This window comes from Triticum aestivum, chromosome 1A (assembly GCF_018294505.1).
Source record: "Triticum aestivum cultivar Chinese Spring chromosome 1A, IWGSC CS RefSeq v2.1, whole genome shotgun sequence".
Lineage (NCBI taxonomy): Eukaryota > Viridiplantae > Streptophyta > Magnoliopsida > Poales > Poaceae > Triticum > Triticum aestivum.
Window position 1 is genome coordinate 10,051,240 of NC_057794.1, and position 24,116 is coordinate 10,075,355.

At 44.1% G+C, this 24,116-nt stretch overlaps 1 protein-coding gene across 1 annotated transcript; it reads right to left on the reverse strand.

Moving 5' to 3' along the window:
• Nucleotides 1–343: 343 nt before the first annotated feature.
• On the reverse strand, nt 344–22,048 carry LOC123185474 (disease resistance protein RPM1-like). Its single transcript, XM_044597353.1, has 3 exons — nt 21,897–22,048; nt 18,387–18,482; nt 344–3,355 (listed from the first exon to the last, which is right to left on the reverse strand). The coding sequence occupies exon 3, from the start codon at nt 3,347–3,349 to the stop codon at nt 599–601; it is 2,751 nt and encodes a 916-aa protein (XP_044453288.1). The 5' UTR covers nt 3,350–3,355; nt 18,387–18,482; nt 21,897–22,048; the 3' UTR covers nt 344–598.
• Nucleotides 22,049–24,116: the final 2,068 nt, after the last annotated feature.

Genomic DNA, 24,116 nt, shown 5'->3' on the forward strand with positions numbered 1-24,116 from the left:
TTCGTCGTACAATGACACACAAGGACAAACCATTAACACAAAGTTCCAGAGCTTGCAGTAGTCATATTGTTGTTGGGTTGTTCCATACGAAATACAGTAAGAGCAAAGCATCATGGGACTTCACAAAATGAAAATGGCACACAAAGCCCATAGCACACTGTACCAAAAAATTATCGCCCTGGTGGTGGAAACATAGAGAGAAAAGCGTCCAGATTGCAGAAGCAATTGAAAAGGACCAAGAGTTTCCTGAAATGTTGTGAAAGAATTTTCCCAGGCATGATTTGATGGAATCGGTCTATCTATGACATCAAGCAAATCCAAACAGCGATAATCATATACATAATGAAACAAACTAACTCACTCTCATTTTGAGTCCTGATGGCAAGGAAGGCCAACCAACAATATATATTGTTTTAGGAATTATTACAGAAGCAACCAACAATGCATGAAAATCTACAATCACAAAGAAATTAATAGTTGTTGATACTATTAGACTACCGTAGGACTCCTGACAAACAATAAAATGCGTGCACACTTACAATGCATAAGAAATCCTTACATTTCTTAATAACCGAGGGAGGTAGACTGCTGTTTTTTGCTAGGAACGGAGCTCTGGAACATGCTTCATCTTGTTGTGCATCTGGTTCAAATTCCACTGGGCCTTGAAGTCCTTGTGCAGTCCCAGCATCCAGAGCTTCTTTAGGGTTCCAAGGGATTCAATGCCACGAGGGACCATATTCAGCTCCGAGAGCGACACAATGTAGATCCCATCAATGTGTGGAATGGCACCCTCTTCAATCTCCAGTTGCTTGACATTAGGCATGCACTTCAAGACGAGTGTCTTCAGCTTAGAAAAGGACCCTGCAGAAAGGACCAATATAGCTGCACTACTCACCCTGTTAAGACTGAGATAAGTTAGAGCTGGCAGATGAGATGCCAACAACTGCAGCGGATCTTCTTTCCCAAGATTGCACCAACTTAGAGCCAAGTACTTGAGATTCCTCCCATGGCCCTGAAATATTGGGCACTTGAGTGTCCCATCAGCCCAGCCACCTCTGATGATTAGCCTGTGGAGATTTTTAGAAACTGGCTTGAGTGCCTGGAAACTAATTGTTACCTTCTCATCAAATGCAGAGAGAAGTAAGCTCGAAAGGAGGGTCATATCTGAGAGAGTTTTGAAAAGGTCATCACAATTAGATGCATTGATGTTATCAACCCAAACAGTCTGCAGCTTCTTCATTTTCTTCAGCTCTAGCGACAAGTCTTTGCTGGCATGAACGGTCTCAAGAGTTTGCAGTTCTTGAAAGTTGGAGATCATTTGAGGCGCCTCAACTCCAACAAAGTACCGGAACTCCGTCTGCTTCTCATCAGCAAACCTGTCCGCTAAAAGGTGTCGCAGCTTCTCAACCTTTACAATTCCTGGTGGTAGGTTTTCTACTCTTGTTTGCTTGATGTCCAATGTCTCGAGGTTTGAGAGTTTACAAATGGTGTCTGGCAGTGACTGGACATTGGTACGCCTTAAGCCAATGTATCGGAGATTAAACAAATTCCCAATGGATGCTGGCACTTGGGTTATTGCAGAGTCTTGAAGCTCGAGAACAGTAAGGTAGCTGGATCCAGACAAAACTGATGAAAGCATGTTGGTAGAGGACGAAGCTGCCGCGAGTGACAAGATGGTACGGAGGCGTGGAAATTCCACTCCTGCAGCTGCCTTAGTGTCTACCCAACCATATGTCGAGAACCGACGAACTTCTTTATCCATGAGAATCATTTCGCCTGGATCATTTGCTGAGCCAAACTTCTCGTCCTTCGCCACGGCAAGAGCCAGGTCACGAACAATATCGTGCATCTTACATTTACTAACTCGGGAGAGCTCATCCCACTCCACAACTTCCAACATATTCCGGCTGATGAGCTCCATGAGATTTCCTTCAGCAACTTCCTCTGGCGTGCTGTTTTCTTTCTTCATCGCGAATCCTTCAGCAACCCACAGGCGCACAAGGATCTCCCGTGGCATTGCATAGTCTTCAGGGAACAAGCTGCAGTACAGTAAGCAGTTCCTGAGATCACCTGGCAAGTCACGGTAACTCAGATTAAGTACAGCTTGGACATGGTTATTCCCCCGCAGCTCGCTTCGGAGATGATTGTACATGTGATTCCAGGCGTGCTCTGTCGCTTGCTTCTTGGACAATAGGCTTCCAGAAGATACAATGGCCAATGGCAGGCCATGACACCTCTCAACTACATCAGCAGCCACCTTCTCGAGCTCCGGAGGGCACTCATGATCCGGACTGTTGTGGAAAGCCCTTGAGCAAAAGAGCTTGAACGACTCGGCACTGCCCAATGGCTGGAGTAGCAGGCGGCGACTTGGTGGAGCAAGGGCCGCAACATCTTCCTTCCTTGTTGTGATCATAACACGGCTCCCTTGAAGACCCTGGAACGCATTGCACATCTGAGTATATGCCTCTGTGTCCCACACATCATCAAGCACGATCAAACACTTCTTGCCTTGCAGTATCTTCTTTATTGCTTCTATCAATTCATAAACATCAGCTTTGGCCCCCACGCTAAGAATAGGTGGCATCAGTGACTCTTGTGTGTGCTGTATCTTGGTGAACAATGCCCCCAGCAAATCAACCACATCATAGGCCTGGGACACCACAATCCAAGCATGAGCATCAGGGAAGTTGGTTTTCTCCCGGTCAAACACATTCTTCACAAGCGTGGTTTTCCCCAAGCCTCCCATACCAGAAATTGTTATCACCGTGCTTTCTTTATCATCGCTGGTCAGCCATTCAGTCAACTTACTCCTGTTTTCCTCAATTCCCACAAGATCCTCGTCACTAAAACGTTCTGGAAAGCAGCTCCCAGACCGCTGCTTATCAATCTTTGCATGATCAGTTTTGATGGGTTGAACAGTGTCCCTCCATAATTTAGACAGTCCTTTGATGCGCAGCATCTCCTTCTCTATCTCTTCAACCTCATCGGCAATCTTACTAAAGACCTTTATATGGCGTGAACCTCTGAAGATGTACCGGTGCAGGAAGCCTTCATCCTTGAGCTTAAGAGCCTCATACGAGTACTTATCAATTACATCCTCGACACGGTAGGCCAGCTTCCTTACATGTCCAATCCAACCCTTGATGACATTGTTGCTGAGTTGTGTTGTACCGAAATCTTGAATAATATCCTTCATCGTCGTCAGTTCTATGTCGATTATTTTGACCTTTGCCGGCAATTCCTTTAGAGCATCAACCTTCCTCGACAGCTTCTGTACCACAGCTGTGACAGCTTCATTCAAAACAACTGTCCCAATCTTTGACACAGCAATGAGTATCGCCTCCGCCATTCGCTTCTGAAAAACACCAACACCCAACAGGTTATATGATGCATCATACAAGAAGCTGGGATCGAATACAACAAGTAGTAGTTGATGCATGCATGGTAATAGTAGTGGACCAGTACGAACCCCAGATGAAGGAGGTGCATGGTAATAAATAGGCTAGCAATTCTGGCAAGAAATCATGAAGGGGATAACTATGTACTCCCTCTGTTCCTAAATACAAATCTTTTTTAAAGCTTCAAAGACTTATATTTAGGAACGGAGGGATTATATACTGAAAAGTTGCTAAGAAATTAGTAAAATAGGCCATCAGAGCATGCACGAGCGCCTCCCTGTGGTGGTGGCGGCGGGGTCGAGGCAGAGCATGGAGGAGGAGCGGCATCAGCAATCGATAGCAGGGCGGCACGCGGATGCTCGGTGGGCGACAGTGTGATGTGTGATGCGGCGGCGGTGCGCGCGGCCATTTGGGTTGAGGCATCCCTTCGCGCGCTAATGGGGCGGCTATGGCGACTATTTATCGCATTAAGCGAGATGAAAAGTTTCTCTCGGTGAGGCATCTGCAGATATTGGGCCAGCCCACTCGCGTGCAATTAATAAAGGAAAACGGAGAGGAGAAATGGGGGCGCGCAGGCTCTCCTGGTTGAGGCGGAGTGCGACGGTAATGTATCTGGTGCATCCGCAGTTGTGGTGCTACCGGTGCACCGGATGCCATAAAATATATATTTTTTTAATCTGAAAAAAGTCTGGCATGTTAACGCAACATCAATGTATGATGTCACTTTTGTACAATAATTGAAATATTTTTTGAGATACAAAAATCACAAATTTTACAACAGTGTGATAATGTGTCAAATCTAAAGCCCAAGTTATGTTATATACTATTCAATGTTGAATTTGTCATTTTTGTTTTTGAGTTATTTTTCGAATTTTGACTTGAAATTTTGTGACAACCTACATTGATGTTGTGTGAGTGTACTAAAAACTTTTTAATTTTTTTGAACTTTCTAAAGCACAATGTGAGTTTGGTACATCGGTAGCACCACAAGCTTCGGAGCACCATATATTTTCCCGGAGGACGAGTAGCCACTAGGCTAGACTCCTCGTCCGTGATGTACAAGTACGGTGGTAGTTCTTACGTCAAAACAAGTCTGGGTTTTCAATTGTCTCTTCTCTGTTTTTTCCAGTTTCTTTTTGGTTTTTTCTTCGCTTTTTCTTCTTTCATTGGTTTTTCTTTACTTTATTGTTTTGCTGTTTTCTTTGGTTTTCATTTTTGTTCTTTTCTTTCTTTTCTTTTTTCTTCTCCTTTTTTTCAATCTTTATTGCATTTGTTTCTTTCTTTTTTTCCTTTTTCTTTGGTTTATTTATTTCTTTTTGGGTTTTATTTTTTGCTCTCTCTCTTTCTTTCGGTTTCATTCTACATTTTCTGTATATGTCAACATTTTTCTAATACAAATTTAGCATTCTTAAAATACAAATTTAACATTTTTTTAATACATGGTCGACATTTTTTCTATACACTTTTCCAATTTCTTGATTAACATTTTTGAAACACTAGTTTGTCATTTTGTTCAAATGCTTGATTAACACTTTTGTATACATGATAAAAAAATCTTAATTTTTAAATACGTGTTAAAAATTTTCTATACACATTTAACATTTCAAAATGCTTGATTAGCATTTTTAAGTGAGAGGCACGGTTGTGCTTTCATGAGAGTCATGGCCGTGACTCTCGAAAACGAAAAAAAACATGTTTTATGTTTTCTTTTTCTTTCGCGAGTCACAATTTTGCTTTCGTGAAAGGTAGGGGTGTGCTTTCGCGAGAGTCACGGCCGTGCCTCTTCGAAAACGGAAAAAAACATGTTTTCTCTTCTTTTTTTTCCTTCCGTGAGAGTCACGATTTTGCTTCCGCGAGAAGCACGGTTGTGACTTCGTGAGAGGCACGGGCATGCCTCTTTCGAAAAGGGAAAAAACCCGTGCTCTCGGTTTGGTTTTTTCGTGAAAAAAAGTTCGTCAAAACCTATGAACATGGGTTCTAGTTTTGAATATCTCGACGCGAGGAATCCACCGGTGAAAGCGATTCAAAATTTGGACGCACCGTTTGAGAGATAAAACATTTTTGAATAAATGGATCTACGAAAAAAGGGAAACTCTCAGGTTTCGTTTTACAACGGAGTTGATGTGATCTTTGCAACGAGTACTCCTCAACTAGTGATTTCGTAACGTTGCTCTCATGGATTCCGAGCTTATTATTCATCGGGTTGGACCTGGGCCGACTCACCTATCGAGCCCAGCCAAGTTTAGGCGTATTAACAGTATTACATTAAAAAAATCTCTATTAACATAATATCATTAAAATTTCAAATTCCCCTAAAAAAATTGAAATTTCAAATATCCTAATTCGTTTTACAACGGACATGTTGAATGCTCGGTAAATATGCAAATTTTCAGGAAGAAAATATATTTCTAACGCTCTAAAAACAATATTGGCTCTAGAAAAATGCTTACAGAAGTCTTTCTGAGCCTCGGTTTTGTGTTTTTTCTCCTAGGGCACAAGGAACTTCACAAAAAATTGCACGTACGTGGAACATTCAACAATGTTTGTTGAATTTTCTTTCAATTATTTTTACTATTTCTTCCAATTTTAATGTTCAAGAGGTGCATGTGAGCTCGATCAGAAACTCCCTATCCCACTACTGAGCCATTTGGGTCGCATCCTAGAGATAAAAATGTAAAATGTATATATCCAAAAAATGATTAAAAATGTACATTATCGATCGGACGCTCCATCTAGCGCACCAAACTGTTCTAAACCAAACGATGCCACACGACATATTTGGTTGTAAAAAGTGAAATTTATTCTCTTTTTAACATAAAACCTAACATGTTACTATTTTGTGGCTTGATGTTTGCCGGTGCGCATTAGTCCGACCAGATTCTAGATACATTGCCAAAGATCACCGCCTCATCCTATTTCATTTTTTTTCTTTGGAGGGAGCCTTAGCGAGTTCCATTGCAACTTGTTCGAATTCGGACAGTAGGCCTCCCAACTCACTACAAAGGCAAGAACCAACGGCATGTACAATAGTGGCATATGGATACAGATGCCTCATGACAAAAAATGTATAGCAGCATATAGAACATCTTTACATTCACGCCAGCTTTTCGTTTCAATTTCTGCATTTTCTTATTTCAATAATTCAATCACTGGTTTCTCGGCTCATTAAGCTCGTAACTTGATTCTTAATGAATAGATCCAATCACTGGTTTCAGCTCTTTAAACTTAACGAGCTTAAGAAGCTAGCTAACGAGTTTCATGAGCAGATTGCTAATCTCATTTAATAAAATACATCACATATTTTTTTAATGTTAAGTGACAACATTTCTTGGTACCTCAACCAATGTATTCCATCTAATATATCCGACCTAGCCTATAGGAGACAATAACTAGTACCTGCTCACGTGATTATTTCCTTCCTTCATAAAAACACATCGCAGCTAAACCAACAGAGGGTAATGCCTGTCAACGAGTAGTCACAAGCGCTCATGAGGTTAACAAGCTCTAAAGGAATATTTTGATCGGATTTCTTTGTTAGTAAAGCTCAACGAGCTTAATGAGCCGAACAGCTTGTTAGTCTACTCCTAACAATTGTGGAGCTACACTCCTGTCAAGGTTGCTGAAATCGGCAAAAATGACGATCTATGTTGAATAATAACGAGGGGGGTGTTTAATTGGGCTAGTTAGGCCGTTTTCTGCCTTTTTGGGCCTTGCTCACAAAAACCTAGGTGTCGTCAGGCCACAACAGGCCTGCATAGGGTGATATATGCTCGTGAATCCAGAAACTAGCTAGAAGGCTGAAGCCTAATCGATTAGAGTTTCTCATCAGTATGAAATAGAGTCAATTACACTGTAGGTGCTAAAACTTGGCACAAATAATCACTTTAATGCTAGAACTTGTAATGTACATATAAGTGGTTCAAGAACTTGGCTTGACGGTGCAAATACGGTGTTATATACGCCTGCTGCGATTGACTAGGTGTGCCAGCTCGGCGTGAGGCCCGCTGTCAGTGAGACGAAGGGGAGGGCATGGCGTGTGGTTTGTCTTTTCACGACAAACCCCTCAATTTTTTTGTCTCACAAAAAAGTCGCTCCTGAGAAATTGTACATAAAATGAAAATGCTAGTCCTGAGATTCAAACAAACGACGTACAGATTACCTGCACAGTTGGCTATCCAGCACAACGAGTCGGATTTGACAACATATTAAGATATATGAACTTTATATACTTTAGGCTGAACAATACAAATTAAGAACTTTAATCCCATAAACAAGTTAAATACCGGGGCATACCACCCCAACACAAGACGTCTCTTGTTTAAAAAGTATACTTACGCTATCCATAATTCAAAAGGTTCATGTCATTGTAAAGAGAATTCATGTGTTATTTTAAAACATAGTCATACAATTTAAAATATTTATGAATTATAAAAATTGTTTATATGATTTAAATATTACACAATCAGAATCTGCAATCCGATGGCACAATAGGCTCATATTTATTTTTCATACATATTTTATATTTAGTTTTAGGTACAAATATTTTTAAAAAATAGAAACCACAAAATTTTTATTAAAACACATGAACTCTTTTTAAAATAACCTAAAATTTTCTTAAACCATGATCACTTTTATATACTATATGAATATGATATTGAAAATCAGGAAAAAGATAAACATGTATACGAACTTATTTAAATATATAAAAAATTCTAAAATTAATTTAATATTTTCTTAAAATATGAACACGTTTTAAATTATAGTTTTTTAAGGTCATAAGTTAATTATATCGGTTTTTGCTAAATTTACTATGGCGATATGTTTTCATGTTAGATGAACATTTTTAATGTAATTTATTTTATTTATATGTATATTATTTATAACACATCTTATAATTACAAAATTTTAAAATGCGAAAAACTAAAATGTTGAAATTGTCCGCACTGACTACAATTCAGTTTAGCCACGCAATCATTTTGTGTTATAGTCATAAAATTTAATTATATGGATTTTGTTAAATTAGTACATGGATATGTTTTGATGTTATATGACATTTTCAATGTAATTTATTTTGCTTATATGTGTATTATTTGTATCACATATTATGGTTTACATAATTTTTAGAAAATTTAAAAACTGGAAAAAATGAAAATGTTGAAAATGAAAGTGTTGTGTTATTTTCATAAAGTGTAATTGACATCAGAATAACTTGCAAGAAGTCTAGCTAGGTGGTTTGGCCAGAACCTGCTCACGCAATCTGCAGGTCGCTGGTTCAAACCTTGGCTGACCATTTTCTTTTTTTGTACTTCTTCATGGAGAAAAAATATACTCCCTCCATTCCAAAATATAGAGCGCCCGCGCTTCCTGAGGTCCAACTTTGACCATAAATTTAACCAACGAGACCAACTGCGGCGGGAGAAAAAATTATATAATTGAAAACTTCTTTTGAATATGAATTCACTGATATAATTTTTGCTCCCGCCGCAATCGGTCTTGGTAGTTAAATTTACGGTCAAAGTTGAAGCACGGAGATAAAGGAAGCACTACATTGTGGAATGGAGGGAGTATCAGGGGCTTTTCGCAAAATAAACTGGCCACACGCCCAGCCCAACCCTTTTTGGCCACTGAAAGTGGGCTCCTCGCCATGTGGGAACGCCAAGTCAGAGCTGCAGGCTCATACAACACCGTATTGGCATCAGCAAGCCAAGTTCTTGAACCACTTATATGTACACCACAAGTTCCAGCACTAAAGTGACTTTTTGTGTTAAGTTGTAGCACCAGTGGTGTAATAGACTCTATGAAATACTTCATACGGCGTGCACATGCAATAAATAGCGCAATCCCTGTTTGACGCATTAAGCGTCAGAATGTGATCATTTCGCCCAGATGAGGGGGACCCGGCAATGTAAATGGGCTTGTCCATTTTAGATAGCGAATCTACTATAGCATCCTGTTATGAGAACCTTCTAGAAGGTCCTGATAATTTTTCTATATTTTCTTTGCAGGTTTATTTTGTGTTTTGCATTTCCTTTCTTTTTAATCAAAACTTAAAAAATTGTTCATAATTCTTAAGAATGTTTGCAATTTTTTTAAAAAATCATGTTTTCCAAAACATATTCACCATATCTATAAAAAATGTTTGCAAATTCAGAAACATATTGGAGTTTATGAAAAAGTACAAAACTTATAGAAAGGTTTGGTTTTTTAGAAAATATTCACAAATTTAAAAAATGCACGTGTTTTGAAATTGTTCAGTTTTTGACAAAAGTTCGAGCTTTAAACAAGTTCATTTTTATCTGTGTTTTCATAACATTTTGGCAACTTGGGCAAAATGTTAACTTTTTATTTTTGGGTTTTTGGTATTTGGTGGGTTTTTCCTATGTTTTGACTGGAAAAAACTATTTTACTTTTTAGTTTTTGGGTTGCAATGCTTTTCATGAGAAGTACAAAATGTGCTTCTGCGAGAAGTAGTGCTTCCTGAAAAGGGAGAAGCACAATTGTGCTTCGCAAAATAAAAACACAGTAGGTGCTTTCGTGAGAAGTACAACTGTGCTTCCTAAATAGGAAAACACACAATTGTGCCTCCTCGAAAAAGGGAAAATCACAATACGTACTTCCATGAGAGGCACAACCGTGCTTCCCAAAAAGGAAAAAGTACAACTGTTCTTCCACGAAAAAGATAAAAAGCCAAGGCTATGCTTCCCGAAAAGGAAAAATCAAGAACTGTGCTTCCAGAGAAGGGAAAAGCACATCTAGGGTTCCCAAAGAGTGTGAAAAGGCACAATTGTGCTTCTGTGGTTTTCTTCGGGTATTTTTTAAGATTATCGGTTTCTATTTTTTGTTTTTTTGTTTTCCGCCTTTTTGGTTTCCATTTTGCTGTTTACAGTTTTTTCGATTACCTATATTTTCTGATTTTTTCGTCCTTTTCCCGTCGAAACCTATTAACCTGGGAACTAATTTTGAAGATCTCGATGCAGAAAAAATCCTATGACGAAAACGGTTCATGATTTGGACACACGATTCAAGAGGTAAAAGATTAAAAAAGTTCTATGGATAAGAGAAAAAGTCTCAGGTTGCGACAAATGGGTGCACTACACTTATCAGCAATAGAGAAAGTGTGAGTGACCTTTGCAAAGAGTACCTTTTAATTAATGATTTTTCCAAATAGTGTCTCACCGGTAGGAGGCGCACACCCCCACTCCCTTGTTTAGTTTTTTGACTGGCTGACCCGTTCTTTTTCCTCAATGATGTTTGGTTCTTCTTGTCTGGATTCTCTAATTTTTGCAGCTGAGTTTTGTTCCTTCTTTTTTCTTTTTTATCTCTAGTTTTATTCATGAACGTTTTCGAATCCACGAACATTATGTTGGTTTTGTGATTTTTAAAATATTTGTGAACTCATTTTGGAATCCATGAACATTTTTTTCTGATTCAAGATATTTTTTTAATTCATGAACGTTTTTTTCTGATTCAAGATATTTTTTTAATTCATGAACGTTTTTCCAATTCATGAACATTTTTCAATCCGTGAACAATTTCCAAATTCCTGAAAATATTTTTCATGTTAGTGAACATTTTCAATATTCTTTTTTCCCTAAAACATCAAACCAATGGGCAAATGATGAGGGAAGAAAACAGTGAAGAGGGCCCGAGCGACCGATTTACTAGGTCACGGCCGGGCGATGCATATTCGCTGTTGCGCCAACTTGTGCATAAGGTTCTGAATCAGAGGACCCCGCGTGCACCGCTTATACCACTAGAAACAGGAAGGATGAAGGAAAAAAAAGAAAGGTTGAAGGCAAAAATGACGAGAAGTGAACCAAATGTGTTACATCCTTTTTGGCTCCAGACTGTTAGTCTGCGTGTAGCATGCTGAGTGTGTCCCTGCCTTAGCTCGAAGATGGAGCGCCGAAGATGGGAGGTGGCAGAGGAGATGGCTCACGAAGAGATTGCGTGTGACACATCTCAAGTCACGCCGTAATTCGGGCGGCCAACAATAACAAAGTAGGCGCGAGAGCTAGGCTGATCGTTGTGGGAGTATCATAACTTAGCATTATACATGTCAATTAGGCAATTTTATTTTCATTCCCCCCCTCCTTCTAATTTTCGCTCGACCTCATCTTTACCCCTAAATAAAAACAGTGCTCAACTATACTCCTGTTCCATCTGGTGCCCTTATGGAATACCCCTAAGTGTCATTTCCGTCTGGTCAAAGGGGTTTGTCCATCGGATAGACGTTTTCTGGACATACTTGCCCTTGTTTGCAATGCCACTGACATATGGGGCCTACCTTGGGCAAAAAAGAAAAAAAATCTCTCTCTTATAGGTGGACCCCACCCTAGAAACACACTCTCTCTCTCTTACCAGCCAGGCCCATAGTCAGATGAGGCTACCAGGGTGTACCCCTAGCTCGCACGCATCCAGGGCATGCAACAGGAGGTCGCGGGGTGGCCAAAGGCGAGTTAGCGGCGTACCTAAACGCTGGCAGCAGCTCGGACGTGACTACGATGACTCTATATGGCACGGGTGAGTAGGATGATGGGCTCATTAGCCTACTGGAGATGCTAGGAGCGCACTGACACGCTCACGACGACGAGCACGAGCTGCAGCGATGGCAGGCGACCATGGCGTCAACGGAGCTCGGCCATGGTGGGGATCATAGCCAGAGCATGAAATCGAGGAGGGTGCAGAGGGGAAAGGTTCGTGAGATCACAGCAAAGCTATCGGTGCAGTTGGTGAGGTGGGGGAGGCTCTCCAGACGATGAATCGAGCGACGGCGGTGATTTGGTTGATTTTGGCCCTCCTAGATCGAACCCGTTGGTGGTGAGGTAGAAGGCGTTCTGACAGAGCTCTTGGACATGGTGGTTGGAGGGGGACTAGCCAGAGGCTACGCAGCCGCGGAGCGACGGCAAGTGGCAGCTCTCTGGAGACAATCCAGGCTGAAGGTTGAAGACAACTATCTGTGGTGGTGGGCTAGGCTAGCTACATGGGCCGGCTATAGGTAAGTTTCTCTCTGTCTTTTTCTTCTTCCTTTGTTTCAGTTTTTTTCTTTTTCTTCAGCGAGGGGTAAAATGTCCAGAAAACATCCATGTGATGGTCAAACCCCTTGACCAGACGAAAACGGCACGGAGGGGTATTTTCATAAAGGCACCAAACAGAAGAGGGTATAATTGAGCACTGTTTTTATTTAGGGGTAAAAATAAGGTGGGGCTCAAATTAGGCTGAAAAATGAAAATGTCCCTAAAAATATTATACAACTACAGTCTTGCATGACAATGAATAAGCTATTAATCTATGATAGTATGCATTACGAAGGTAGTGTTATACACTACTATCATATGCATAATACTAACTTGTGATACTCTTCACTACAAGCAGCCTAAGGCGCGATTCCTCCTGTCATATTTTTAGTCTGGTGGACGTTGACTCGTTAGCACTCCAGTTAGCGGTAGGCAAGCGCACAACATCAGTGACCTTCCAACCTGGGCAATGCAAGAACCAAAAGGCAACAAGTAGCAACAGATCGGCAACGACAAGGGCCATGGTCGGCCCACGGCGAACCATTCTCTGTAATCTAGTGAGAAATTTCGCAAGTGATAACGAATGATGGCATTAATAACTAGACTTGTTAAAGATCAGACTTGGATTCTTTTTTGTTGACACTATAAGAGATTCACAAGTGAATCTATTAGTGTATACATATGTCTGGGTAGACTAAAATAAAGTACTTTTAACTTGTTGTGTTCCCAGGTTTTGGCAAGCTGCTAGCTCCACCACTGGAAAGACAAACGTGTTGTGGCTCATGGCCTTTGCTCGCAGATCTATCCAGGAGGAAGATAGATCTGAGAGGATAATGAGGAATTCAGGGGTGGGTGGGGAGACATATATGAGAGGAGTAAGAGCCTCTCCAGCCGCGCTTCTAATAAGGCCTCCCAGACGACTTTTCGGCCGTCGGCGCCGAAAAATCGGCCCAATCGCGTCCTCAAGGACCCATTTTTCATTGGCTCGGGCTGAAATTTGCGCCGGCGGACCTAACCCGAACCCAGCGTGCTGGGGGCGCTCGGGGGCGCCGGGCGAATCGTTTTTGGCGCGAAACAGCCGCGGGCCCTCCTTGCCAGCGACTCGTCTCTCTTCTCGCCGCTTCATCGTCCTCATCGCCTCGTTTCCCGCGGCGAATCAATGCCAAAGCCGCCGCGCGCTGCCGTGCCGGTCAGCCTCCTTCATTGATGCCACACGGGTGCGCAGTAACCGGACGACGCGCGTCCCGTCGCCCGCCACACGTACGAGCGGCGCCTCCGCCTAACCCCAGCGCGCCGGTGACACGCACATAATCTCCACCACTGCAGCGCCATTTCTCCCCCTTTCCTCCCTCTCCTCTCGCCAGTTCAAAGCATGGCGAACGCTTCCCAGGCGACGGTGCGGCGGCGAACGGCTTCGGCAGCCGCCACCTTCACGAGGACGAAACTCGGCTCCTCTTCGAGGCCGAGTACCCGGTCCCGCCGGACATGCGGGTGCCGGGGGCATGGAGGATCAGCGCCGGTGGGTCCCGGTGCCACCACCGCCCATCGGGGCGGCGCGGCGTGCGGAGATCACGCGTATCCGCGCCTCTTTACCGCGGGCGGCGAGGAAAGGTCCGCGGTATGTCCCCGACAGCCCGCTCTGGGAGCCCTACTTCCGCCGCCGCCACGCCGAGCAGCTAGAGGTCACCAACGGCGTCGTGCCCTCCGGAAGGCTCAACTCCGAAGGCCGGCGCCGATGGTGGAGCATGCCCGGCCGCACGTTGGAGGCCGTTCTCGAGTACATCGAGGGCGGCAACACGCTGAGGCTAGAGTACCCCGGTCCCCCGTCCATCTCTCGCCGGCGTGGGAGCTCGTGGACGCCGAGGCGCATGGACCTGGGGGCGTCCTCCTCCTCATTCGGCCGCTCGTCCGACTCTCCCTGCCTCCGCCCCGTCAAGTCGGAGCCTCAGGACACGCCTGTCAGCGCGCGCACCCGCAGCTCCGACGTCCGCATTGACGACTCCGCCCCCGCCTCTGGCCGCCTCGTCCTCGTCAAGCCGAAGCCGGAGCCCGGGCTCCCCACGGAGTACGAGGAGATAGCCCGGCGCGGCTTCTCCGACGAGGACGCCCTACGGTGGGCGCGGGACGACTACCTCCGCGACGAGATGGTCCGGCAATGCCGGGCCCTGGAGGAGATAGCCGCCCGCAAACGTGGGCGCGAGGACGAGCGCGGCATCGTGATCCTCGACAGCGACGACGACGAGGACGCCCCCGGACCGTCCAACCCGCCGCGCCAATCCGGGGAGGGTTGGCGGCCGCGGAGGAGGCGGCGGCGACGACGACGACGGCGATTACACGCAGTTCTACCGCCTCCTCGGCATGTAGAACTGTAAGGGCGGCGGACGGCGAGGAGCAGTCTAGTAGCATTTTAAAAAAAATATTTTAGATATGTACGAACTCGCCGAAGTTTGATTGAATTTGCGTTGTGTTTGTGCCAAAATTAAATTTTTTTTTTAAAACATGGGTGCCGCGACTAGGGGGCATCACGCCCCCAGCATGTGGTTTACGTCGGTGCGCCCCTAGAAAACGATTTTTAGCATCTCCTGAGGGGCCAACGGCTGGAGATGCTCTAAGATAGAGCTAGCTGGGCGAGGTGGACTTGATGGAGGTAGATAATTTGTGGCTAAGTTCATGCTTGGTTCCTGAACATGTTCCTATCACTAGTGGAAATCGCTTACTTTGACAAGTGCCCAACACGCTCGGCGAAGGATGAAAGAAACTTGACAACGCCTTTGTCCAGAACAGTTCTCGGCAAAAGACATTCGGTGTACACCCTAAGAAAACCAGAACTTTGTCGAGTACCGTCTGTTGGGTACTCGACATACTTATTGCCAAGATCCAAATATGTACTCTCAGCAAAATAAAGTGATTTCACGACCATGAGTGGAGAACGGCGCCATCAGATCTTTGCCGAGTTCTCTCGACAAACACCTTCCTATTTGTCAAGTGTCAACTCTCGGCTACCTACCACCAACAACTATCTAGGTGTTGTCACGTGCCATCTTTTGCCGAGAGCTGTCGCCAAGCTCCAAGTACTCCCTCCTTTCTAAATTACTCGTCGCAGAAATGAATGTATCTAGAACTAAAATACATCTAGATACATCCATACCTGCGATAAGTAATTCGGAATGGAGGGAATAGTATAGAATAGCTTGGTCGTATAGAACACAATAACTACCACTGGGTTGTACAGCGAGCTCCTCTGGACCACACCGTCACCGTGGTGCATTTAACTCTCTCTCTCTCTCTCATCACCTCTTCAGTGATTTATGTTGAGGATAAAAAGACCAGTCCCTCGCAATTGTGCAATGCTTGCACGAGATATGTTTGGCCGTTGGGTACGCTCGGAACAAGGGCTCGGCATGATTTTACCCAGGTCCGATCTCCTTCGTGTCGGGCAATAGCCCTACTCCTATTTGGATTTGATCATATCTTTGTAAAAAATATACCAATCTATGAAGAAGTTAATTACATCTTACACTGCTTTTGGATGTCTTCATTGGAAGACTGGAATCTGAATTCGTATTGGTAAACTTCCAATTCACGTGTTTGGTTGGACACCGAATTGGCACCCCGCAATGAAACCAAATTCAGGACGAAATCGCTTCCACCCAAAGTACCCGCCCACAACACGGAGGCCTCCCGCTGTGAATTGCTCTGAAATGGCTCCTCCCGCAAAAACGTACCGCTTCAACCTCTTCCCCCCGCCCCCCTACCGAACAGATAAGGAGAGAGGAACGAGAGGGCGGCGGCGTCGACAGGGCTGGCGGCGGCGCTCAGGTCCGTTCCCTCTCCGGCCCCCTCCTACTGCCGCAAGCTCTGGCGCCGCCGCATCCCCCCTGGTCCATCCTCGTCCGCCGCATCTCCTAGGTCGTGCCACCATCCTCCGTCCTCCTCCTAGGTCGCGGCTCCGTTCCCATCTCCGGTTAGGTCCTCCCCTAGGTCGCGGCCTCGTCCCCGTCTCCGGTCGACTTGCTCGTGGGTCGCGGCTCTATCCCCCATCTTCGGTCGGTTCATAGCTCGCGGCTCCCTCTGCAGTCCCGGGTCGCTGCGACTCGTCCTCCCGGGTCGCGCCACTCCTCCCATGCCCGTGGCTCCCTAGTCCCCGTCCGCTGCGTCCCGGGCAGCTGCCTGTACATCCACGAGAGCAGCCCCCCCCCCCCCCCCCCCCCCCGCGTAGCTGCCCTCTGTTCTAAATCTCTCTGAACCCCTGTTTGTTCTCTGTAGTCTGAACCCTCAACTATCTTTTTAATCTTTTTTCCCTAATCAGCTGCACCAAGACTAATTTTTTTTGTTCAACACTGCAGATTTATGAAGTGTTCATCAATCTGCATGCCTGTTGAAGGTATATGGCTGAATCCCTTCTGTTTTGTCTATGCATTTGTGTATGTGATGTCTCTTTGATTGCCTTACGACTAGACAATTCAATTGTAATTTGTACAGCACAATGTCGGATCAATTGGAGTTGATTGAGTGGATAAATGAAGAAAATAAAAGACGGAAGAGGAAAATAATTGTTTTGACTAAATTGTTTGTTGAAACATGTGCTCTTGCATTAGCATTTGTTACTACACAAAGGGATAGGGGACCAAGGGACCTGGGAAGTTTTAATGATGATGAGGACAAGCATAGGCTTAGGAAATATTTGCTTAAAACCATGTATGATGGATCTGAAGTGGCATGCTACGATCAATTGCGTCTAACAAAACGAAACTTTCATGACCTTTGCACCATGTTACGGGTTCTTACTTGTAGTTGGCCATAGTATCAAGATGAGGATGTTGCGTGGCACATACAAGCGTTCTTTATGGAGATATGAAGAAGGACTTAGTTGATGCTTTCAAGACAACTGAGCCTATTCCACGACCAAAGGTTACCACACCCGCTGAAATACTTGATGCACTTAGGTTGATACACGATTTAGCTGAGCAAGATATGCTTCGATGTTACGGGATGTTGGTACTCAATGATCGCCTACTTCAAGCTCTGAAGGAGCTGCCCATTACCATGAGGAAGACATGGCTGCTAATGTTGCCTTGAAGATCAATGCTTTTATGTGCTGTTGAACTTTGAACCATCAGTTTTATGTCATGTTGAACTTGGAACTATGTATGTACTGCCTTGTTGGACTTGGAACTACGTATGTACTGCCATGTACTGTTTATGTCAAGCATTTGGACCTATCTTCTAAATTGTTGTGATTTATGTCATGTACGAGACCATATTTGAGACTACATGCTATTTCTTATTGTTTCAAATTTTGTGTTATGTTATCGTAAAAAAATATTGTTGTTATTCTATCACCATTTGTGTTTCCTAATGCTTTTCTAGAATATTTAATTATTTTATTGCTATATATTCATTCATAGTCAGATTTCATTTTTGAGTGATGTAGAACATGGTATAACCTGGTAATGTAGCTATGCAATTTCAAAGTTTGTCATCCAAACAAGATTCTGTATTGAAATCTCAGAGGCATTTCAAGGGCCAATTCGTTGGACAACCAAACATGTGAATTCGTATTCGTCCCATTTCAGTTTCCACACTGATTTGGAATTCAGGCCAATTCAATACGGAGCTCTCCAATGGAGACATCCAAACGAAGCCTTACATGTGTTGCAGACTTATATGTTTTATGGAGTACCCAAGTGTAAGATTTTTGTTGATACTTATGTAGGAACATTTGTATGACAGCGTTTAAGAAAGACTATCCTAATCACCATTCATTCAAGGAAAGAGAATACGACAACGTTGAAAAGATATATCCCAGTCTACATCTGTAAGTCCTCTGGGGAACAAACCATATAGCAAGTACAAAAAAAGTATAGAATACTGCACGGCTCGACAATTTTCAGATTAACATAAGTTGATTAATTTACAAAATTGAACATAAGTAAATTTACGAGTATTCAACCTTAAATTAAAGGCATACCTACTGGAGACTTGACCTGGAACCTTGTAGGTGTCCAGCAAACTCAAACTAGCTAGAACATCTAGTGAGATTGATGTCGAATGATGCAATCAAACCCTGCATAAAAAATATACACACAAAGATGCTTTAATTATCTAAGATTTTTTTCATAACTATGATAATCTATTGTGAATAAAAATAAATAGGATTTGAAATAATACCTAAATTAAAAACGAGCAGTTTTCGTGGAAACAGAACAAGCAGTTCAACTCACTAGCCACGTACATTTAATGATACACGATTTTTTTTTGAGGATCAATGATACACGATTTTAAGGGTGTTGTTTAGTTACCCACTAATTACAGGATACACGATATGCTGGCATCTTATTCTCCACTATTTACGGGATGTCGTCTATTGTCAATAAAAAAAATTACGGGATGTGATCAATATCCATTGTGCGAACCAGACGGAGATTTCGGACATGAATCACAACATGGAAGAAAAACAATGCGGTGAACGTCGATTAGTAATTGGTTAGAACGATGCAACTGCTTGCACGACAACTAGTTTATATGTATGTGTAGCAAGCGGTAGATTCATGCAACGGGGCCTATGGGACGAGGCAACCATGGCTGCGCAAGGTCGCTCGATCAGGGAGCCGGCAGCTAGTGCTCGAGCGGGACACCAGGAGGATTTAGATCCAGAGATAAAAAAAGTGCACTTGCATTAGCGAGCCAAAAAGTCTAAAGTACCCTTTGAACAAGGGAAATGTTTCGGGACGGCACGCCGGCTGAAATTTCAGCCGGTCGCTCTGGTGGCTCACGCACTGCACTACGTCCCTTATCTTATCTTTTCCTTACACCACATCACATCCAAATTATATCCTCTCTCACTTTTCTACCTCGTCGCCGCCCAATCTTCTCGGCTCTCCTCCCCGACCTCTCCGACAAGAAGCTCCACGGGCTCTCTGGCGAACACACCATGCTGCTGATGTGAGGTTCAGCCATGGTCCGCGAGCTCATAGAATTAGGGGCGGCCATGGCCTGCGAGCTCTCACTGCAAAATACGGCGGGGGCGGCGAGCGATCCCATGGCCGATGCTGCAAGCGAGGTGGCTGCCCGCGGATTGGAACGACGTCGCGCTTCCCCCCACCACCCCCTGCCCCCTCCCCTCTGCGGCGCCACCGGACGCCTGCGCTGTGAGACAACAGCTGAAGCGGTCAAGCGGCCATGGTGGTGTTGCAAGCATCACCAACTACCGGCGATGTCAACAGCAGACGTCGGTGAGGAGACTGAGGCATTCGGTGCTGCAACGGGTGAGTTTTTTGGCTGTAACTAGACCGGCAAAAAGCTGCAACCAATAGCCGTCGACGGTGGAGATGAAGGCCCTCCGGGGCTGCAAACGGCAAGTGTTTTTGCTGGAAATGGTAAAAAACCTACATCCACACATGACCGGTGCTGGAACCGCACGACCGTCGAGTCGTTTTGCTGGCACTGGCTTGTTGTTTTGCTACAACCCACAAAAAGTTTGCTAGATCCAGCAAGATTATTTCGTCTGCAACCGTCGGCATCGACGCATTTTTGCTGGAACCATGATGATTTTTTGCTGGAATAGTTTTGTTTTTTGCTACCACCAACGAAACCCCGTTTTGTTGCCGAATTTTGCTGCTGCGCACGGTGGTGGAAGCCGACGGCGGCGGCCGCAGAGGCTGCGACAGCGGGGTGCTGCAACCACGGCGCCTCGTGCTGGAACCAGCCCATGAAAAGCTGCAAACAGCAGAAGCTGGATCATGCATTTTGATTTTTGCTCGAACCAGCGCATTTGTTTGATGCAACCGGCTAGTTTGTTTGCTACTATGGTCCATCTTGAAGTTTGCTGTTGTGGTTGTTTTTGCTGGAACCTTTGTCATTTTTGGCTGGAGGCCGCCATTTTTTTTGCTTCAACTGATGATTGGAGATTTTTGTCGTTCAGACTTTTCAGTTGAAACATGACGCTGCTAGTTGACGATGGTGGCAAGCCAGATCCAACAACACGGGTTTTTTTGTTGCGACCATGGGACCTTGGCCTGGGATTTAGAGCTGCATCTCAATAGTGACCGTGCCCTGGGATCTACTGGCAGCTGTATTGCCATCTCGGCGTTGGGGGCGGGACCTCACTGGTGCTCGCCGGTCACGGCCACGGCGGCGGCCAGACGTTACCCACGGCCACGAGTATGGGATGGGGTGTGAGGTGGGTGGGGGACGGCGCTACACGATGGCGAGGGGCCGAGGGCCTGTTTTTTCTCGTGAGCGGCGCGGGGAAGAAGATGCCACAGGAGGGAGGACCAAATCCAACGACGCACACAAGGGGATGAATCAGGTGGCTGTGGTGCGACCTGCCGAAATTTCGGCCAGCGCACCGGCGCTTATGGCTGGCCTTTGAACAAAGGGTTAGATTTAACTGGTAGTCCTAACACTACTTAATATTTTTTTTCGAGAAACTTTCTATCTATTCATCTTTAACATGGTAGTACAAAGAACAGTCGAGGTAATAAAAATTACAACCATGCCCATAAACCACCTAGCGATGACTACAAGCACTGAAGCGAGCCGAAGACGAGCCGCCGTCATCACCCCTCTCACCGGAGCCGGCAAACCTTGTTATAGTAGACAGTAGGGAAGTCGTCGTGTTAAGATCCTATAGGAGCAGCGCACCAGAATAGCAACCATCATCGATGAAGAAACCCGTAGATCAGAAGGATCAAACCTGTAAACAACTAAACGAAGTCGAACAAAGACAGGATCCAAATACATCCACCGAAGACCAGCACCGACCGAATCCCGCAAGATCCGACGGAGGCAAACCTCCACACACCCTTCGACGATGCTAGAAGCACCATTGAGATAGGGATAGAATGTGGGAGACATTATTCCTAATAAGGGACATCGCTGCCGCCACAGCCAGAACCAAGACGCTGAATCTAATAAGAACGAGAACGGGGTCCCTCCCACCAGCGGGAGGCCGAGAACCTCTGCACCTCCATGGCCTAGAGGCCATCGGAGATGGGACGGACCGGCGGCTGCCTACGGGAGGAGAAGAGCCTTTCTTGTTGAGGAGGAAAGAACGTGGGAAGCTAACACTTGCTTAATAGTTAGTACCAGGGTGTACCATCCTCGCAAAAAAAAAGTACCAAGGTGTAGCGTAAAAAAGCTCCTCTATACCTGTCGCATATAATAAACTGAAGGGTAATAAATGACATATTAGGATAATCTTTTCCATTGTGTGAGATTTGCATCTTTCTGTTGGATGAGAAACTTTTCCTCTAGTGTCCATGTTGGATACGGAGGAGAACATACAAATCTTTTGCGTTGTGTAAAAGAAGTAAGCATACAAATAATATAGCTGAATAAACTCTTGTACAGAGTTAAGCAAAGCTGGGACGAGAAGCAACATTGAAATAGGAGTACAAATTCGGAAGAAAGTCTAGGTAAAACTCTAGCTACATCGATCTCAACTACTCAAAGAGGAGTATGAAGAAGAAACGCTAACCTGTAAGAGACGGACTGCAAGCGCTTGTGAGATAGGACAGTTGGCCGATGTGGGACTTGATCTGCTAGATCTGAATTCAGATGAGTATATGTATATGCTCGCAGCAGTGAACCAATTCCTTGCTGTCCAGCTCACCTTCTTTATTTTAGCTTGAGTACCATCTGTCCATCTCCCATGTGTAAATTGATCGATCGACGTGCACGGGCACTTGGGGTCTTCGATTTTACCAATTTTCTGGTAGTACTTCGCATTTGAAGACTACTCCCTCCATTCCATAATATAAAAATGATTTGGTCTGCATATAAGATTTGGTTAAAGTTAAATTTTGTTAACTTTAGCCTAAAAAGCCCCAGGAGGCGGAAACTCCAATCCAGCATCCTTTGTAGGAGTCATTATCCGCAAAATTTTTTTTGAACATAATACAGATGCAGGCGCTCATAAACACGCATACACTCATCCCTATGAACACACACATGTACACCCTATCCAGGAATAAATGCGAACACCATGACTTGAACCCTGATGGGCTAAGCAATACCACTGTCCACCTAACCATCTAACCACAGATTGGTTTGAGAGAAGAAAAAAACTAGTTGATCTGTTTAATGCGCGTAGACAGCTCCTCAAAGGCTAGATTTGTCACAGGGCTCCTCCAACTGCTGACAGATTCATGTTATAAATTCATAGTCAATTAAATACATTTCAAACTTCTTGTTCGCATTTATCTTTTGAGCCATGGGCGTAGCGAGTCATCTAGTGACTAGTGTGCAAGAAGTCCTGCTACCTGCATCGATTAGACATCAACTCTCACAGTGTGTTGGGTGATCATAGTGTGATATGTTGTGGAGATCAACCCTAGCGTGACATTGAGGTCATGGAGATCGTCCTATACATAAAGTCTGAGCATGGGCACGGTATTTCCATGCGATGGGATAGATATGCTTTACTTTAGGTGATGGTAGAGATGAGTAGCAATTGACTTTTTTGTCAAGAGTTTGTTGAGTAAAAATTTCCGCATCATTTTGTCTTATGTTTTGTAGTACGCACCAAAAAGTATTGATCATGTCCAACCTTCTTTTTGAATCCATGTTGAACCTTTTATATATATGCTAAAGTTTACTCTTGGAGCAAGTCCTGTCAAAACTTGAACACTGAACAATTTGCAAATAGTTTAACTTAGAGTTCAGATGCATGTAAGTGAACAACAACGTCATACTTTGAGCTTGCTACACGTCATCATGCAAAGGACGTATGCATTTACCATGCATATATACTCCCTCCATTCCTAAATATAAGTCTTTTAAGAGATTTCGATGCAGACAATATACGGAACAAAATGAGTGAATCTACACTCTAAAATATATCTATATACGTCAGTATGCAGTCTTTGTTGAAATCTTTAAAAATGCTTATATTTAGAAACAGAGGGACTACAATAGTATTCTGTTTAGCAAGGCTGGTTCAATGTTGTCAAAGAAAAACCTGACATGCATTATCGGTAGTACGTGTTGAGTACTTTTTGGTTATGCATTATCGGCAGGCCATGTGGAGTACTTATTGGTTATTATTTGTTTATTAGGATGACCGACGGGACTTCACAAGTCCTCTGGACCTCACCCCATTGACTTCGGGGAGAGTTTCTCGAGAGAGAAAAACTTATCTTGATCCGTTTAATGCTTGTGGATGGCACCAAGCTCACATGCATGGCTGTAATTAGTTGGGGTTTCGAGGTCAAACCAGCCGCTAGCACGACTGCGAGTCGTTTGGAAAATGGGGCAGTTTATACAGTGTCTACGCTATGTACACCAAGACAAAGCAACTATATACATCATGTATACTACTCCCTTCATCCGGATTTATTGGGTCCCCATTTTCAAGGCCCTTATGCACTGTCTTATTTTCTCCACGCCTTGTTTCTTCAGCAGCCCTTAATAAGGCAATAAAATCACTTGCTTTTCCTCTAGCACCAGCGCATGCGTCCCTTGTTATTATTGGGCAGTCGCAACAACCTATATTAAATAGAGCATGTGATGCATGCTGGAAAGTGTGCGCATGCAAGTGGGGCTGCTTTTAGGCCCCGTTCTTTTAAGAAGATTACGAAGAATCTCGGTCTTGAAAATCCCGAGCGAAAAGAACTCAATTAAACTTTCAAAATATCAACCGGATTCTCTAGAATCCTAGTGCAATCCTAAAATTCCAAAATACCTGATTTCTCCCACA

Bases quoted from the DNA above. Each gene is read 5' to 3' on its own strand.
- LOC123185474 (XM_044597353.1), bottom strand. From the start codon at position 3,349: ATGGCGGAGGCGATACTCATTGCTGTGTCAAAGATTGGGACAGTTGTT.